Genomic DNA, 19,024 nt, shown 5'->3' on the forward strand with positions numbered 1-19,024 from the left:
TGGAAGAATAATGGAGTTGAGAGACCACCATGTGCATCTGCTAGAGTTCCTCCTTCCAAATGGAACTTGTATTGGCAATATAAAGGACCTAGAAGTACTTGAGCAGATCAGTGGGGACAGGCTGGTCCCTCTGAAACATGAATCACAGCTGTTTCCCTCAGCTAATCACCTATATTTTATTTTCCCTGATGACAGGGTTTATGAGGTGCACTTTTGTGGTCACATTACCATCATTAGCTTCCCTCAGCATCTCAAGCTTGATACAAAGGGTGTTGCTATAGAATGAAGTAATTTTTGTTGTACTGATATCTTCCTTGCTTGATGCCTTCGAAAACCAAGTAGATTATTTTATTGAACACAAGAAAAGCTCTATAACAGCAATTTAAACTGCTAGCTTATGGTGCTATACCTACAAATTTGCAAGTTTTATTTGAGAGTCCCCACATATGCGCACTGCTGCAAGATTTCAATCAAAAGCAGATCTGGACCGCAGAGCCTTGAATGGACTTGACGCACCAATTGTGGCAGAGTCTTCAGCTTCCCTACAACTCCCAGACCCTGCAGTCAAAGTTTGTCAATGGTGAAATCATAATGCTTGCTTATAAGTTCACATGCATCATCAAGCACAACTTGACAATGTAGAGAATGCAGCATGGTGGAATGCTGGAATAAAAATCAGTAGGAAATACAGAGCATTCATGATATTGAATTGAGCACTTACACATTGTTGTGTGGTGAACATTTCTGCATTCGAAGCCTCGAGGCTATGTTTCTGGCCTATAAATTCTTGATGTATAGTGTCTATCAGCTCCTGCTGGATATCTTCTATTGTCTCCTGATGCTCATCCATCATTCCCTGGCACATATCAATCGTCATATCCTGCAGCGGAGTACTGTAGTCAACTGCTGAGCTGCATACAACTGCTGAATAATGCTCAGTACAGAGATGATGATGTTGCAAAGGTGTTGAGAACAGTGCCTACCTTTCTTTTTACCACAAAGATAACTTGGACAACGCTTGCTTTTGTTCCATGGCTACTTCTTGTGTCAGGTGTTGGGCATTCACCTCAGCCTGGTGTATCATCATCTGCATCTGGCCTTCCTCCAGCTGGGCCTGATCTTCTCAGTACTTGTTGAGAGCAGGGGCACCTAGTGGTGCAGGGGTGGTATTAGCAGCAACATTGAGTGAAGGGGGTGGTGTAGTAATCTGGGCAATTAATGTTAGGTGTGCATTATATACGGTGGCTGGTGGATCGGAGGGTACAAATGATGCAATGAGGCATCTTAGGATAGCACATGCAAATTTTGGGGATGTGGAAGAGGAAGGGAAGGTAAATGCAAAATGAGCGTGGAGGAGTGTGAGGTGGTGGTGAAGCGGCCGAAGTGAAGGGTGCTGAATTGCAATGATATGGTCAATTGTGTATGTCAAAAATAAGAAGAGACCAACTTTTTGTCTGATGAGAAGGCCTTTGCTAAGTGCTTTCTTGACCTTGTATATAGCAGTACTTGTCAGGATGCACAAGTAGCAAAAAGAACTTGATGCACCTAGGCATGAATACCTACAGCCCAGTCACATCCTCCCTCCTGCAAGCAAAAGCCACTCTCCATGACTCTCATGCCAACTTTGGCCAAACTTGTCCAAGCACAAGATTCTACATCAGAGGCGAGAGCAGGCACTGTCTTAATGAGTGGAGGGAGAGAAATAGTGAAAAGCCAAAGTCTGGATGAGTCGGAGGAAGCACCAGAAACCCTGGAAGTGCAAGGAGTAGGATTGCTGGAGGGAGCTGATGGAGTGCTGGTGTCGGAGAGTCTGGGGGTGGTGGGGTGAGTGACGAAGATTTTGGCATCAACAAGGCTGAGATGGAGAGTGTGTGCTGACGTTGTAACAGACGTGTATTCATCGTAGGAGGAGGAGTGTGACACATCAATCACGCATTTTAATAAAATGTGACATATTGCGCATGTAGATGAATTGTTTGTGGCATAGTAGTTTGGGTCTGGCATTTACTCCACAATGTCTGGGAATACACATGGGTTTTATCAGACAGTTGCTCAAGAAAACTGCTGATTAGATATATCCAAGAAAAATGTGCTAGGGACTAGCTAGGTTATACGTAGGTAATGTTTATGCCATTCTACTCCTGGAAACAGTAATTGAGGTACTAGACTGCAGATGGACCATCCAAGTTTTAGCGGGTAAGTTGTGCTTTTAATCTTCACTCCTCTTTATAATTAAAAACTTTCATCGAAACATCTTGTCCTTTCATATATACCATCCTAATTTGTCCTTACCAAGCATACTAATCGCTTCCCTAGCCACAACCATTGACCCTCCTCTCTCGCCTCTCACACCCACTCAGCCTATTCACTTGCCCCTTCTACCAGGCCAATCCTTACAGACATGCAGCTTTCCCTTGACCCTCCCACTCCTCTCTTCACTGTTGACAATTCTTCTTCCGCTCCCCCATCTCTCCATGCAGAGAGCACAAAGGACCTCTCCCTTTCTGTCAACTATCTACCCAACAAATTCTCTTCTGGCTTGCTCACCCCCACTCCACGCAGATGCAAACTAGGCAAGGAAAATGCTGACCATCCCATCATACACAAGAGAGGTGGAGGTAGAGAGGCCTTCAAGAGCAGTGAGGCCCATATGCCTGCAGAAGGCGATGAAGACTATGACAGCATCACTGGTCGTTGGTTCAGTGGCAAAGAAGGTGGTCACACCCACCCCCACATGCACTGGAACAGGTTCAAATGAGCACTCTTCATTGCCAATCTTGTGGTCAGTACCTTTTTCCCTTTTTCATACTTTCTATTTCCTCATCCATCTCATGCAGTTATCCACTTATGCCCTCATGGGCCTCATCTTCTGTCTTTGAACATGGTCTGATGCCTTCAAACATGCAGACATTGTTCATGTAGGCAACCAAGAAGAGCTCATTCTCTCCACAGCTGCTGTCGCCCTCACCTCAGTTACTTTTGTAATCAGCTGGGCTGGCATCCTCCTCAACAACTGCTCTTCCCTAGCAGTCTACACTTTTGCTCTCTGGCTCTGCTTTGCCCTCCTCATTACTCCCAGCTACACAACCTATAAACAACATACATTCAACCTCGAAGGCAAATTAAATGCCCAGTGGTCTCATGACCTTAGTGCAGAGGGCCATTTCAGGATCCAAAACAGGCTCCATTGCTGTGGATATTACTCCCCCTTCATTGAAGCTACTGTCTCCTACAGCTGTTACACCTGCTCCATCCTCCCAGGGTGCAAAGAGGCATACATCAACTTTGAGAAATGCGTCTTGGACATCTGGTACACCATTGCTTTCTCCCTTGTACTGCTCCCACTTGCTTGAATGGCACAAAGTAAAGGACCCAGAAAGTCAGGTTCTTGACGATCTTGGTTGTTGGAGTATCTAGGAAACTGTCCAACAGCACATCCCAATTCCTGCACCACGGGAAGTCCCTCCCTGAACCTGCTCAAGCTTAGTGAGACAACCTCAAACATCCCTCTTCGGTGATTAAATACATGGCCATCACAGATATCTCATGGACACAAACTCCACCTTGGGTCGAGCTCACATCTCCTAGCAAACATGACAATCATGCATCCTTTTGGCCACTTGCATCACTTGGATTTCCAGAGACTCGCTTGAACAGCCTGGCATTATCATTAACAAATCACTCTTCTCCTCAACATCAGGTTTCCCTGCCCCCAGATGAGCATGTATTATGCTTCGACTTCCTTTACTATGTAAGTGCCCATCATACATGGGAATGGGAATTAGACTATTCTCCCATGTGGAGATTTGTAGGCCAACACATGTGATGGACTGCAAGCATGGAAAGGCTTGCTAATATGCATGCTCTGGTGCACCATGAACATGCCAAATGAACCAACACCTCCTGTGAGTGGACTTTTCCAGGCACAGGCTGCTCTACAGATCTAACTGTGGATAGTGTGTATCCGTCCACATATGACATGGTGACTTTAGAAGAGATCTATGGAAAATGGTGAGCCAATTAGATGTTATATTCATTCTGATGCTAGAAATTGTGGCTGTTACCAGGCACCTGGTGTTCATCAATGCTATCATTCAGTCAAATGGAGCTGGATTTGTTGGCACTCTTCATTCTACAATGTCCACTCTGGCTAGCCATAGAGTACAGTCATGGCATGACAGAGCAACTTGGACCATTGCATGGGGGTGGCCAGGGCGCTGATGACCACTGACAGATGATTGGAATGATGGAATCAAGACTACTTTGGGCCTCAAAAGTCATTGGCTACAGTGATATCATATTCTTATTTATGATGCGCATAATTGTCTCTCCCAGGTTCAAATTCATAGGCGAAGGCAATGAAAGCTTGATGTTCTTCATGCATCATACTGGGAGTGTCATGAATATTCCCCTGCTGATGGTGACTTACTTACCCAAACACAGCAATATCCTCATCTGATTTCTAGATCTTAGTAGGTCAAGCTGGGCTGACATCATCTCCCAATAGTAGTCCCATTCATTATCAAAGCCTGGAGGCACCAAGGCAGATACTTTGTACAGACCACATTGCCCTATCAAGGTCAGAAGGGCCGCTCTATGTACGAGAACTTACTGATTGAGTAGATAAGTTCGATGCACAGCATTTCAATCTTGATCAATATATACCTGTGAGCAGCTGTGTATTGAGGTCATATCTGATAAGTGATTTGATGAGTCTGGACATTGCATTCTCACTCCATCTTGCTCCAACATACTGCTGAGTTCTCCATCTCTACAATAATAACTTTCCTGGTATCGTACTGCATCATTGTGCATCATGAAGTGCAGATATTTGCCACAAGATTAATGTCACTTGTACACCCACAAAATATAAATTCCAGTCTGTCCTGAAAATCATTTAGTGCCTTCCAGAATGCACTATTTCTCTTTCGTGGGCTTTTCCTGCTGGTTGATAGTGATACTTCTACTTTCTCTTCAGGTCCTTTCCTGCCCAACACCTTCCAGTTGACTTCTTCATATATGTTGTTAGGTCCAGTGTGATCCACACGAATTCCTGGTATGTCCCAAATCAATTATGTATAGTGCCAAGTGCTTACTACTTCATGGATGTCACAACTCACAAGTTATGAGACTTGCAAACATTGCAGGTTGCAACCCACCGGCATTCCCAATGTCGGGTACCTCTCCCAGCACACTGCTAGTGACAAGTGATTTCAAACTTGATGTATCGCTAGCCAAGACCACATGCAGTCATAGGTGCAGTGGTATCACTAACTTCCATGTTGGAGTCCCCTGCCGAAAGACAATGAACACAAGCTGATGTCATGGATTTCAACTTGGATGTTTGGGATAAAACTAACAACGACTCAGAGATTATATATATCCCCCTCTTCATTCAGTTATATTTGCAAATCAACTGGCCTTTTAGCTGCATCCAAAGCTCAGCATATGATCACTTCATAATATCCTTAGAACATTGCTTGAAAGCTGACGACAGCCACAACTATCTCGAGTTTGAATTCAAATTCATGTGCCACACAAACCCTGTCAACCATAAGTGACATTGCTGAAATTGCACAGATGCAAAACCTCAGCCAGGGCATCAAAGAATGTGTTTAGCAGCGCTCTTCCAGTAACACTCTGCAACCTATATGAATGAGTGGTGGTAGAAGTGCTGGGACCAGCAGCTCATCATTCCCAGGTGGAGGAAACACACTGGGTTCAGCGCCTATGCCATGTCCATTGATGCATCCCGCTACTGCCCAATCACAACACCCAGATTCTGCTATCAAGTCAATCATGGGACTTGGCATATCGCGGGAAGTGGCGATCAGTATGTTGGGTGTGGCGGGTGGGAATGTGGATGTTGCTGCAAGTTTGTTGTTCTAAACCTACTAGGGTGGGTAGGGATTCTTCCAATGATGAGGAGACATTAATATTCTTGAATATTGGATCTTTGGGATTGGAGAATGTATGATGTGATGGATTATATCTACCTGGTTCGTTTCGGTGACAAGGATCAAAGAGAACTTTGTGGGCCTGCAGGACTTCCAATACCCTTCGAACTTAATTTGTATTGGAATAACAACACTAGGAATCAATGTTGTATCCATCAAAGCATCATGTTAACTTGTTGCTCATGTTCCAATTTGATAAGAAATGTCATGGGACAAATTTTAGAGCATTTTGAAGAAGGAAGACTTGAAGGTCACCTTAGTGATGATGGTTGTCCAGGCTTTGAAGGGGTTTTGATCATTGACTGCATGACAGGTTTTCAAGGATGCAACATCTCAGATGATGGAATCACTTGGTTCATAGTCCTTGGTGCGTGCTCAGATGAACTAGTGGTGGCATTTGGACTTGTACCTTCTATCATTAGGTTAGGTGTGTGGAAGTCACTTCTGCATGAAGGTCTGATTGATAGGTGTGCACCTGATGGCATGCCGCCCTAGGGAGACCCAGCCTCCCTGACTCAGAACATTAGCTATGTTGGAGTGGTTCCTTCCACCCTTGGCACCACTTTGACAATGTTCCCATGGTACATCAGACCCCATTCTTATGTAGGGGATATATAGTCTGAGAGACCCCCTCCTCCCAGAGGTCTCCCCCTACTTTCGCAGGGCTGGGAGGATCTCTTGCGAGAGGATACAGGTATGCCGTTGTAGCAGAGGTAATGTCTCCAGGATGTTCTCTTGAGCCTCACCACAGCACCCTCTCCAGATGTTGTTGCTGTCTGATGAGGATCATGATGCCACCATCTCTGTATGTTGCCCACAATGCTGGTGAGTGTGACGAGGGCCACAATGTCACCATCTCCATATGTTGCCTGTGACGTGGCAACTGATGGTGGATATCTTTGTAAGCTCTGGGGTTATGTTTTTTCTCTCTCAATACGTCCATAGCACAATTTGAATATATTTTGTTCCTCACTCATGAAACAAGGCCTGATTCAGACACAACAAGATGTATTGACTATGGTAGAACATGATGAATACATCAATGGCAAGAACAGCAAGAAATGTTAGATGTGCAAACTCAATATGTAGTTACATGACAATGCAGGACTCAATATGTGCATGGCCAAGGGCAAACGAGGACTGCGAGTGCGAGTCTAAGGAGCCTGTCCTCCATCCTCCTGGTCCTTGGGATACTCATTAGGATACTCCCACCCATAGCCATGCTCATATCTCCCTCCTGAACCAAAATAAGCATGGCTGGGAGAGTGCCAGTAGCTCTCAATGTATCCCTTGTATCCATCTTGATTGTCATGGTAGGGAGCATTGTGGTACCCACCACTGCGATACTGATGCTGAGGACCATGAGGGGCCTGGGGGGCATGAAGGGCCTGGGGGGCATGAGGCATGTGAGGATCATGGTAATATTCCAACAGCGGGTAGCAGGCAAAGCCTGGTGCAAACCACATGCACCATTGGACCTCTTGGGTGGCCATACATACCTGGTCTTGCATCTGTATCATATGGCCGCATCATGGAATGACCCTCAGCATTGATGTCTCTGTCAGTAGGCATGGCTGATGCCTCAGGCTCCACATGCCGCTCATAGTGGGATCATGGTATTTCCATGGCATGTTCACTGTGCCCATGATGTGTTGCTATGGTTGGGGGGAGTTCCATGTCAGGATCCTGGTGTTCTTGATGGACTGCCAGAGCGGGCTGGCCTGGAATCGCTACAGGCTGCAGGGATGAAGGTTGCATGATAGGTGACTTAGCTGCTGGCGCAAGAGGTTCTCCATGCTGATGGGATGGAGGTTGCATGCTAGGTACCTTTGCAACTGGCATGAGAGATTCCCCGCACTGCATAGATGGCAGTTGTATGATAGGTAGCTTAGTGACTGGCACAAGAGATTCCCCACACACAATGTTGTCCAGGACCAAGTCTGCTGAACCATGATGAGTTGGTGAGGGTGAGGAGGGTGACAAGGGGCATGTGGTGAGGATGTTAGTGGCATCAGCATTATTTGAGTGAGTCTCTGCTGCAGCTTTGTTGGCGCCACTGTCATTGGAAGAGTCAACAGGACCATCCCACAAGCAGTTTTGTGAGTTGTACTGCAGAGTATGTCAGTCACTTGGTGGGAGAAAAGAACAACAACCATACCTTGTCCTGCCACGTCTGGAACCTGTTCATCTCTAGAGGACTCTGCAGCCTCTGGCAGGGCTCTCTTCTCAGCTGGCCCCTTGGCCTTGGGCCAAATAGGTGCCTTACCTTTCGTCTTCTTTGCTTGGACAGTCTTTTCTACAGGTGCAACAGTTGGTGAGACCCTCTTCTTGGATGCTCGAGAGGGGCCTTCTGATTTCACCTTCTGTTTCTTGGAGGAATCATTGTCTTCATAATTCGAGTCGTCATTGGGTGCATCACCAAGATTTTCATCCAGGTCTTCGTCTAGGTCCTCTGAGCCAGGCTGAGCATCACTAGACATCAAGGAAATGACCTCCTTGCCAACCTTCTTCTCCACCTTCTTCTCGGCCTTTTTCTCCACCTTCTTCTCAACCTTCTTGTTAGCCTTCTTCTCCATCTTCTCCACCTTCTTCTGGCCTGTTGGGTGCTGGACTACTATGAACTTACAGGAGGGGGTGGTTTGACAGTAGGGTGGATGGGAGAGGCATCCATATCTGAATCATCAGCTGCCTGAGGCTCGTCCTCTGAAAGAGATATTGTGGAAGCAGGGAGTGTTGATGCCTTCTTCATAGATTTACCTTTGATCCTTGTAGTAGCCATGCTTGGCTTCTGGCAGGGAAGCCCCCAGCAATCAGATTGGCCATTCACAAAGAGGCAATGTCCCGCTGCGTGCTCAGAATCTCCTGCAGGGGGTGTGCCCACCAGTATTGGGACTTCAGAAGTCACAAGTTTAGCTGTGTAAAATGATCAGTGGTGAGACTGGAGGCTGGGATGATCATAATAGACATACATTGCTTAGCTTTGGAAACCTTTGCAACATACATAGTCCCAGCCTGCAATACCACGATGATGGTGCTGATCTCCTTGAGAGTCAAGTTTGCAATTCCTTTATTGGCATTGGAATGAACCCCGCTGGGGAGGAGCACATTGTCTGGATAACCCTTGATGACCAATGAATTGCGTGTGAGCTCTGATGGCAGTGTCTTCCATGGAAAAATCTTGATAGATGATAGTTTGCCACCATGGATGTCTGTTCCTCACCGTCAGCATACCAATAAACCCAATACATTAAACATACCAATTTGATGAGATATCTCGTCTTTAATCCACTTGAGTCCATTCTTTGTGATGTCGACACATTCTGCAGGGGGTTTTGAAGCCACACAGGCATTGCCCTGGACCTCCACAACCTCATCCTCAAAGGCCTCTTTGACCACAGCCAGAGATGCAAGGTTACTGGGGTTTGAATGAGAACTCAATCCACAAAAGATCCACAAGAGCACTCACTATACTTGCACTTTCAAATGGCCAATGATGGTATCTTTGTCAGCCTTGCACTGTGACAACCAAAACTGGAGGAGATATCAGATAATGTGCAAGTGAATTTAAAATATACTTACGTCAGCAGCTCCAGATGTTGTATGGGCCATGCCCAAAGAACTGTCTTGATTGATGACTTTGCCACAGGCTACAAGTGCAGCCTTGAAGCCAAAATGGGCCACTCCGGTGTCCATCTGTATGCCTTCAGAAACATGGCAGTAAGAGAACATCATTGTACATACTAATCCAGAGAGCTTCTTCATAAATTGTTGGAACTCCTGTCCCTGTGCAGAAACTGTCTGAGGTCCACTGAGGAATAATGCAGTCTCACCATAAATCTTGAGAATATCCTGCCAGTCATTTGGGAATGATTTTTTGAAAGCATTGTAGCACTTGCAGTGCACACTGGCACCTTGATGTCACAATGTTAGCATAACAACATTTGTGGAAGAGATAGATACTCACTCGGTGTGCTGGGAGCCTCTGGGGCCTCATCTCCGAGCCTGCTAAGCTCCTGCTTGAGGTTATTTTTGAAGTAATTGGCATATGCGTTCCAGTGGTTCACATTGTTGACAGTGTGTGCATGACTCTTGTTCCATAATGAAATAATTTGGGAGGAGGGGATTGACATGTTGTGGGTGAGGTCATTGATGACATGTTCCAGTTCTATGAAGCCTTCTTGCAGGGTGGCATTCATCTCATCGTTTCTTTGGCCTCTCACAAAGGAAGGGCCATTATCACCCTCAGTTCATGACATCACCTCATCATGACAGCGTCCTCAGAAAAAGGAGCAAAAGGAGCAAAAACAGGGACCATATCCCAGTCCTCCCCAAGGCCTGTGGGCATATCCCAGTTCCCCAGGCCTGCAGGGGTCAGAGGTATGATGCATGTCGCAGGGATGGTGAGTTGCATGGTAGATGGTCTGGGGATGGTGTCATCATGGTGATCAAAACTCCTGTTAATCATACTGTTGAAGTCAAAAGACTCCTGCTCAAAAACAGCAGGTTTTGTTGACATGTTGAGCTGCAGAGGCTGTGGGAGTTGCAGGAGTTTCTGACGATGGTCAGCCATGGAGAGAGGAGGCTCAGGAGGCTCATAAAAAACATCTGCTGATGTTGGCAATGTTGGCTGAAGCTGCACACCCAGGCTGCGTGCTTGGTTAACAGGAGGAATGAAAGTGGGAGAGGGACAGATTGTTGGCAAGGCTGGACGGATTGTTGGCAAGGCTGGATGGAGTGTTGGTGAGGCTGGATGGATTGTTGGTGAGGCTGGATGGAGTGTTGGCAAGGCTGTGCCTGTGGCTAGTTGTGGGCCTTGGTGAGTAATGGGTCATGTCCCATGTCAGCTGGTGGCTCTTGAAAAACCAGCCTTGCCCAACACGCAGATGCCTCCTTAACTAGACCCACATCACAGTCCATAGCTTTGATGGTACCACAGAGTTGAGTTGGGGTCTGTACTGGTGGCAGAGTCAGTAGGCGCCTGCCTCCACCAACTTGTTCCCTAAGGAATTCTCCTTCAATTCCACCATGGTCTGGGAACAGTGAGGAGGCTGCATAGCCAGGAGGCAGGGAGTCCTGCATTTTAGGCAATACATGTTGAGTCATGACTAGAAGGATGAATTAGCATGAGGCTGGAGCACACAAGAAAATAAAATAAAACCTCTTGGAGCATACAGCAATATGTGGGTGTTTGTCAGTTCAACAAGGCAGGAGAGGGAAGTTGTTCAAGCTTGCGTATTAAACATTTACCAGATCCTAGAATATTTGGTCTGATGAAGGGATCCAGAGGGATTTGCAGTATCAAAACCAAAGTTAGAAGGTGATTGGCAGATTTGGAATCAATTTACTTACATTTGGTTCATCAAAAGAGGGTCATCGACAGCTTCTGCGATGGTAGTCAAAGCCATTGGCAGAGGAGTGTGGTGAGGTTCAGCCTGCAGGCTACCAAGCAGCTCAGTCCAGGATATCGGATTTCTACATCACCAGATACTTATTAGTGGGCAATGGTTCAAATGCTCTACATGAAAACAAACCATCACTCAGAGCTTGGCATTCTTGAGCTCAAAGATCCTCCTGCTCAGCATATGTGGTCACCAGGGTAAACTGACCTGAACCGTGTGAATTTGGGATATGTTACATGTTACACCCTGTGGTCACTTTCACAGTTTCACTATGCACCTACCAGATGCTGACTTCTTCTCTTTTCATTGATGCTGAGGGCTACCTTTCCAACACTCCTTCCTTCAACACAATCTTCCTGGCACCTAATTTCCACCTTATCCCTATTGACAACCACCATGGATTTCGTCAAGCTGGATCACCTTATCAATCAGATCAGATCACAGGCAGGTGGACGAATGAGAAGGTGTTGGAAGAATGGTTGGAGAGGCAAAGAGAGATAGTGGATGATCCTGAACATTGGAGGGAGGGTGAAGGCATCCCTTGCATCATTGGAGGCTTGACCACCCTATGTGGTAAGTCTCATAGTCTGTCTAAGTGTGGAATGACTGACGGTTCTACAGGCCCACTAAACAGGCAAGGGGGGAATTTCTCCTGGAAGACACTACCCACCCTCCTTGCCCGCTGTGGTTGCGTCATACACAATTACCCTGAGAATGTCCTCATGCCTGGTGAAAGATGCACCATGCTCCTCAAGAGCAAGGGGATCCACGATCTCACCCTTTCCAGCTGGGCTATACTTATGGACGCCCTCAAAAACAACTCACTCACCATGCAACACATCACCACTGGGAATGCCTGCCAAAGACTTCTGGCTTCCTGTGAGCCCATCATCTTGGGTGAAGCGCCTGCACCTGAATCACCCCATACTCGTGGTTGGTGCATGTTCATTGACGGTAGGATTGACCGTAAGGGTCTTCCTCGTCAACTACCATCTCCAGAACCTTCACCTACACCATCAGCACCTTCTTGTCGCTCTTGTCAGCAGGTATTTCATTCACCCAAGCCTTCACCTGACCTGGAACCTTCACCTAGACCAGAGCCTTCACCTGGACCAGAGCCTTCACCTGAACCATCTGCACCCTGTCGCCTCCATTGGTGAAGATTTCAAGTCAATTCTCCTGAGGCATCCCCAGAGCCTTGTCACCAGAAAGTCCAGATGTTTGTCGAAGTACCACTTGCGCCTCCCTCCTGGAAGCTGAGGGCAGTACACTGGCATTCTTCATCCACTCCAGCAACACCACCACTGGCACCAACCATACCTTTGGCTGAGGGATCATCCACACCAGTTGATACCCCACCTTTGGCACAGAGTGCTGATGCCGGTGAACTGATCCCATCGATAGCTTTCCTTAGCCAGCCTCTTAGCAGCCAGCACTTGTGTTAAGAACCATGCTCAAAGGAGAGAGAGACTGACTCAGAGGGGCTTGGCCTCAGCTCATACGCTGTGCCCCTTACCCAAGTATGTGCCCTTCATTTCAGAGGAAGTCTGATGATGGTCTGACGAAGTCTGGAGGACTTCTGGAGGCTGGCTACTCTGGTGGAGAGTGCAGGGGGACTTCCGGAGGAGCACAGGAAGCATCTGGAGGAGCGTGGGAGAGTTCCGGAGGAATGCAGGAAATGCTCAGGAGAGTTCCCGCTGCAAGGTAATACTTCTACAGGAAAACAGGATGGAAGGATAGGAGGTCTGGAGGACAGGAGGACAAGATGTCCGGAGGTCTGGAGTATGGAGGACAGGAGGTCCGGAGGTATGGAGGATGGAATGTCCAAAGGTATGGAGGGCGGAATGTCTGAAGGACAGGATGCCCGGAGGTATGAGGGACAGGACGTCCGGAGGTACAGAAGACAGGAGGTCCGAGGTCTAGAAGAATAGGGGCTACATTGGACAAAGTCCAATGCAGAAGCAAACAGAGGTAGACTACCCTAAGGTAGAGTTGGAGGGACAGGAAGTGGACCTAAGTCTGGAAAGAGGGTAAGTGCCTGGAAAGGCAAGACTCTAGCCTAGGGAAGCAATCCCTAGACTTGGGATAGAGACATAGGGGACAAATCCAAAGGTCCAGAATTCCAGCCTAGGGAGTCCATCCCTAGGCCTTATGGAAAAGGACAAACTCAGATGGACTGAAGTCCAGAAGAAGATTGGGCAAGTCTAAGGTGATACAGACTAAGATGATATTCAGACTGAGGACTCTACTGTAGTTATACAGGGGTTATATACTAGAGGCTCTCTGAGAGGATCAGTAAGCAAAGGAGTAAGGCTATGTACTAAGCATGCGGAAACACATTGGTAAGTAAGATAGAACATAAGTAAATGAACTCGGAGATGAAACTAGTACAAGGATCAATCAGCAAGACAGAAACAGAGATAACCGAGAACCAGAAAGGTGGAGATGCCTAAATGGGGATAGGCACAGGATCTCGGATGGAGGGTGGGAATGGTCTGGAGATAGTATAGTTAATATCCGGAGGTCCAGAGATCTGGGGATCTGGAAGGCAGGGCAGAAACAGGACTGAGATATGTGAGGTGGTGGATGTAGTCTGGAATCCGAGAGGAGGTAAAGTCCAGATGTCTTGCTGGACAGAATGTGTGTAGGGTGGACAGGATAGGGGATCCAGGAATGAGTCAGATATGGGGTCCGGAAATAGGTCCGGAAAGCGCGGGAATATGATGGGATCTATGTCTGGCATATGGGATATGACAGCTCGGCAATTACAGAAGTCACTATCAAAGATGAACTTCAAGGAAGCAGTTGATGGGGTCCCAGTGAAGAAATCACACTGGCATTTGTGTACTTAGTATCTCCCATTTCTGTCACTGTACAATTCTATAGAGTCATGAAGCAGCAATGATAGTGTGGGTAGTGTCATTAAAAAAGATTCGCAGTCGCTTGTTATGATTGCCTTGTCATGATCTTGAGATTCATTGATGCTGATTGAGCAGAAGGATGTTGGGTGCAACATCTCAAGAGCCTCCTCAACCAATCACATTGCAAATAAAACTCATATTAAAGTCCTATCATACAGAAAACATGTCTCTGCAGCTTCGTAAAGCTATATGTATGGCTACAAAGAGGTGAGTACTGAAGGTCTTATGACCCTGCTTCAGATGAGATAGAAAAATGCTGCATTTTAGCATGCACAGTCGCTTCACTGTGTGTAAGACTGGTATACCTCTAACTGCTTCATCGAGTTGTAAGTGTTTCAATGGTTCCAAGTTGCTGGATTGCAATGTTTCAGCAAACCTTCCACAATTATAAGCCTGGGTTGCCCTCAACTACATGAGGATCAGTTCATAGGTGATCAATTGGTTGTTCAGCTTGCTCTTTGAGAGGTTTGGAATGCTAAACAAGTGTGAGCAGGAACAGGATTGATGATTGACTCGGATTGTGTTGTTCCTTGTTTCAAGTTCCCAACTGCGCTGGATGGTGTTCATGCAGTGGTGTATCATACTCAACACCATCTTCACACATTGTTGGGAGGGTTGTAAACAAAGTACAAATATATTCATGGAGCAGGTATCCTTACTACAAGTGTATGTACATAGTGTCTAAATGCTATCATATCCTTCTTGTATATACCTGGTGTGTGAGCTCCCCACAGGATGGCTGCAAGTGCCACTAGGACCCAGAGCCCACAGTCATAGCTGTTGGTTTGTAGAGGTTGAATTGTTAGTGGGCAGGCTACCCAGCCTTGAAGATTGACATGGTGTGAGCCACAGCGTTGGTGGGCGATCAATGACAGACACACAATAAGATTCATGATGTCCTGTATCGAATCATTGTTAGTTCAACAGTGGATAACTGGAGTATCATCTAGTACTGATCTTCACATCATCTTTCCATGGCTGTTGTTCAGCCAGGCTGTCAAAGAGGTGCAGCTCTTTAGTTGGGATGTATATTGCACAGAGTGCCCAGTGTCCAACTGGTGAGGGATGGTGAATAGATAGAATCCAAACTTCTTTGTCCCAAAAGGATGTCCATGCAGTATTCCACCATAGTATGTATCTCATCTGATGCATTGTATCAAATACATGGGAGGTTGTGTGTGGAAAAAATGGCACAAGGCCATATGTGTGAACTCATCAGTATTTCAGAGTATAACAGTGCTGCACAACCATTGATACAGGTATCGTTGAGGCAGGCAGTGGGCTGTGCCAGGAAGGACTGATCCCTTGCATCGAACACTTGACAGGGAAAACCATCCTGCACTGGTCACACCCAAGTTGGGGGGGGGGGGGGGGCGCCTGAGGATGGTACTATGACATGATCCTCTGTGTGAGGAACTTTGAAAGTGTCTTTCCGAAGATTCTATGATATTTGATCAGTCCAAGTAACATATGTAGAGATGAAAACATACCTCTGGCAGTTCCCAGGTTATTGTGAATTCAGGTTCTGCTATGACTTCATCATCCTTGTCATCACTAATGGTACCATGAGGTAAAATGTCCATGAGCACCACTTCTTCAATGGCTTCTTCGAATGCAGGCACAATATATTCATCTGCGTCTGCATCATCCTTGGGGGAGGGTTCATTGAGCACCAATGAGGTTGGTATGAGCCTGTAGACACCATCTTCTGATAGTCCCTCACAAAGAGTGATCGCAAGATTGGTTGCCACTGTGACATTGCTGACAAAGCAGATAGAAGACACTAGTGGGGTGACCCATTTAGTTTGAAGTTGGAGGACATGATCCCGCCATTGCTGCAGTGGAAATAAAAATGTGTGATCTGATAAAATCAGTACCAATCATTGAAACACTAAAATGACTTACTTGCGGGAGAACATAGGGCAACCTCTAGCACAGCCAACTCGTCTCGAAACCATCGACAGAGATTGTCAGCTTCGAACCCAAGACGGCACTGTTCCTCTTGACATCATTGTCATTTCAGCAAAGCTCATATTCCATCGTGTACATTGGCATCTTCCATCCAACAGGGGACATCTCCTATGGATGGGGTGATCCAAACGTCCTCCATGAACATCAGATCATTTTGAAGGTCAGCGAGTTTGGTAGGAAGAGGAGCAGGGAGCAGGACACCCCAAGATGGGTCATAGAGGCCCTCAAGACACTTGCAGTAGCCATTATACTTGCAGATCGCAGTCATCAAAGCTGGTTGGTGCTTTGCGAGTCTGCTGATGGAGCTTCATGCCTGTCAGAATGTGTCAAAATTCAGATATAGTAAGACAGAAGCATGGAATATTACCAAGGGCCTGATTTGCACTGCCAACCACGCAGTCGAGTTTATCCCACTCAAAAAAGCTGCCTATGGCTTGCTTATGGATATTTATTTTGAGGTCACAAGCCATGAGAAGAATTCGAATGAAGTCTAAGTTGACACCTTGGAGTTCAGGAAATCTGTCATGGACGTTAAGTGAGGCATACAATAATTCAACCTTGTTCATCAAATTGTTGTGGCTGTGCTCAAGGTTCTCTAGTGCATCTAGTGTCTCCTTGGTAACTGAGCCCTTATCTACCACAGTGTGCGTGGCTTGCAAAGCCCTATCAGAAGCATCGAGGTCAGCTTGGAGAGTAAGCACAATGTCAAGCTCTTTCTTCAGGTGTGCTGGAGCATCTGTTGATTGCAATATAAAATGTCAGTTGGACCTTTGAGCAACTTTGACAGATGTATGGGTGTGAATGGAGAGTTGTGACTTTTTTTGATCAGCCCATTGATCTGCAAGATCTTCAATTTTGACACTGCACTTATTCAGGACATCTTTGGCCGCTGCACCCTGGGCATTGACACCACATTTGAGCCATCGCTTGATCCATTCACCCAGATCTGTTTGCATCTCCAGTCCAATGGCAGCGGCCTGGCAGTCTATCAACCAAAGACACCTCTGTCACTATGCGCTATTATTAACAAAGGAACATAATGAGAATCCTGCAACTTACAGACAATAACCGTTGAATTCCGATCAGCTTGACAAACCTCGACCAGAGCCTCTCAGTACCCTTGCCATCAGACAGACTGAGGCCACTGCACATTTGAGGGTTATACTCCAGTTGACAGGCCCACTTGTGGCCATATGCGTGCATGACTGTCATTGTGAATTGAAGCTGCAAGGTCACAGGCTTGGGAAGAATATCATACTGTGTAACACATCAGGTTGAGATCTTGTCTGTCAGAGAGTTACTTACCTGAGATAATGAGCGTGATAGGATGCAGCCAACATCGTAAAGCATGACAATGGTAGCTTCCTGTGGGTAAGAGGGAAAATAGGTGCTTGATGAGGGATACTGTGTACTTCTGCTGCTCACCTGGTGAATTGATATTGGCAAAGAAGAGTGGGATGTCATGACGACAAATAATGGCCATGATGCCCGCATCATCAAACGATTCCATGGCGGCCTTCTGCTTCTTACCATCTGCAGCTTCATATGAATGCTCGCACTGATCAATGGCTTCATCCGGGACTACAGAAGTGCAAATCTTGGGTGCTTGCTTATGCTTTGAGATGATCCACCGCCCAACATCATCAACCTGGGTCTTCAGGAGGAAATACAAGGGTTCGTAGAAGTGTGGGCAGTCACCTGCAGATCATCGATGACGATGATGGAAGTTACCATCAGTTGCAATGTGTATATCTCTGCCTTCACTAAGTGGCCTGCCGAATAGCACACCTCCAAAGCATGCTGGACAGCACTGCATTAGGATGGTGGCACATTGGCCTTGATGCAGGGAGGTACTGGAAGGCTTGGGGGTAGATGGGTTAGCCTCCTCATTACATTGAGGGCTACGAGCCTCATAGACATGCTCTCGACATATTTGTACCACAGCTTCAGTCTGCCACTTGACTTCAGTCTGTAAAATATCATACCATTGAACTGCTTGGCCAAGTCCATGCTGAAATGGCTCTTGAACGAATTGGCCCTGGGTGAAGTGAGGAAGAGTCTATAAAGCTGATTAGTCGAGACTCACGGAGGTATTGGTCATCTGGAAGCCTCAGCGGGCATAATGGGTCTTCAGGGCAGCAGTGAGCATGTAGATAGCATCACACAAACACTTGAATAATGCCTGGTAGAACACAAGGAGGTCTGTGGAGACTGCCATGTGTAGTTGAGATGGTGCAGTTGGAAAAAGGCTGTGGTGTACAAGGACTTGCAAGAGTATTGAACATTTGCATGTCATTACATTGACATAAAGGAAACATGGACTTATCAGCTGGAGCCACACATCAGAAACAAACTGCTTATGGTCGAAAAAGAGACAGACTATAGAGAATTTTCACTGTATGCAACTGGAGCTTGCACAGGCAGATATGACTGGACATATTTCTGCAAGAGGGTGCCCATGGGTTCTTGCTGAGTACTTGAGATGGGGATCTACCAATGTGGGTATAAGGGCCTTCCAGGATGTATAAAGATTGTTTGCCATTTTGTCTGGCAGGATATGGCACCCCAGGTCATTGGGTGCCAGGTCTGTAGGGCAAGGTCCTTTGTCAGGCTGGTAGTCATTGACCATAGTAAAGTCGTCCTCATCATAAGGATAGCTTGTAGTGTCGTCAAAGTTTGCCAGTGCTTCAGGTTGAGCTGGCGCAGAACTAGAACTCGGTGTTTGAGTACTTAGCATTTCGGGATTTGTCAGAGCAGCCATTTGAGTGAGGAGGTG

General features: G+C 46.5%; 7 protein-coding genes across 7 annotated transcripts; 3 read left to right on the forward strand and 4 right to left on the reverse strand.

Annotated features, from left to right (window-relative positions):
* Positions 1 to 1,123: 1,123 nt before the first annotated feature.
* BJ212DRAFT_1480169 (uncharacterized protein) lies at positions 1,124 to 1,901 on the reverse strand (the record flags this gene model as incomplete). The annotated part of the gene is made up of 3 exons (XM_041340030.1): positions 1,124 to 1,489; positions 1,564 to 1,680; positions 1,743 to 1,901. 3 exons carry the CDS (start codon positions 1,899 to 1,901, stop codon positions 1,124 to 1,126), a joined length of 642 nt encoding a protein of 213 aa, XP_041193855.1.
* Positions 1,902 to 2,401: 500 nt separating this feature from the next.
* On the forward strand, positions 2,402 to 3,353 carry BJ212DRAFT_1299148 (uncharacterized protein; the record flags this gene model as incomplete). The annotated part of the gene is made up of 2 exons (XM_041332817.1): positions 2,402 to 2,714; positions 2,908 to 3,353. 2 exons carry the CDS (start codon positions 2,402 to 2,404, stop codon positions 3,351 to 3,353), a joined length of 759 nt encoding a protein of 252 aa, XP_041193856.1.
* BJ212DRAFT_1246275 (uncharacterized protein) lies at positions 3,349 to 3,826 on the forward strand (the record flags this gene model as incomplete). The annotated part of the gene is made up of 2 exons (XM_041329662.1): positions 3,349 to 3,409; positions 3,492 to 3,826. Coding segments are annotated over 2 exons (396 nt in total), but the record flags the coding sequence as incomplete, so codon positions are not given.
* A 3,285-nt stretch (positions 3,827 to 7,111) lies between these two features.
* Positions 7,112 to 10,368, reverse strand: BJ212DRAFT_1500091 (uncharacterized protein; the record flags this gene model as incomplete). Its single annotated transcript, XM_041341577.1, has 12 exons — positions 7,112 to 7,456; positions 7,785 to 7,814; positions 7,878 to 8,066; positions 8,111 to 8,571; positions 8,715 to 8,870; positions 8,927 to 9,166; positions 9,215 to 9,372; positions 9,424 to 9,488; positions 9,537 to 9,650; positions 9,699 to 9,868; positions 9,922 to 10,172; positions 10,217 to 10,368. The coding sequence occupies 12 exons, from the start codon at positions 10,366 to 10,368 to the stop codon at positions 7,112 to 7,114; spliced, it is 2,331 nt and encodes a 776-aa protein (XP_041193858.1).
* A 1,662-nt stretch (positions 10,369 to 12,030) lies between these two features.
* BJ212DRAFT_1218736 (uncharacterized protein) lies at positions 12,031 to 12,342 on the forward strand (the record flags this gene model as incomplete). The annotated part of the gene is made up of 1 exon (XM_041329339.1): positions 12,031 to 12,342. A coding segment is annotated over one exon (312 nt), but the record flags the coding sequence as incomplete, so codon positions are not given.
* A 6,016-nt stretch (positions 12,343 to 18,358) lies between these two features.
* BJ212DRAFT_1270007 (uncharacterized protein) lies at positions 18,359 to 18,544 on the reverse strand (the record flags this gene model as incomplete). The annotated part of the gene is made up of 1 exon (XM_041330847.1): positions 18,359 to 18,544. The coding sequence occupies one exon, from the start codon at positions 18,542 to 18,544 to the stop codon at positions 18,359 to 18,361; it is 186 nt and encodes a 61-aa protein (XP_041193860.1).
* A 102-nt stretch (positions 18,545 to 18,646) lies between these two features.
* Positions 18,647 to 18,802, reverse strand: BJ212DRAFT_1221607 (uncharacterized protein; the record flags this gene model as incomplete). Its single annotated transcript, XM_041329392.1, has 1 exon — positions 18,647 to 18,802. A coding segment is annotated over one exon (156 nt), but the record flags the coding sequence as incomplete, so codon positions are not given.
* Positions 18,803 to 19,024: the final 222 nt, after the last annotated feature.

The sequence above is a fragment of the Suillus subaureus genome (assembly GCF_016647635.1).
Source record: "Suillus subaureus strain MN1 chromosome Unknown BJ212scaffold_13, whole genome shotgun sequence".
NCBI classification, from domain to species: Eukaryota; Fungi; Basidiomycota; class Agaricomycetes; order Boletales; family Suillaceae; genus Suillus; species Suillus subaureus.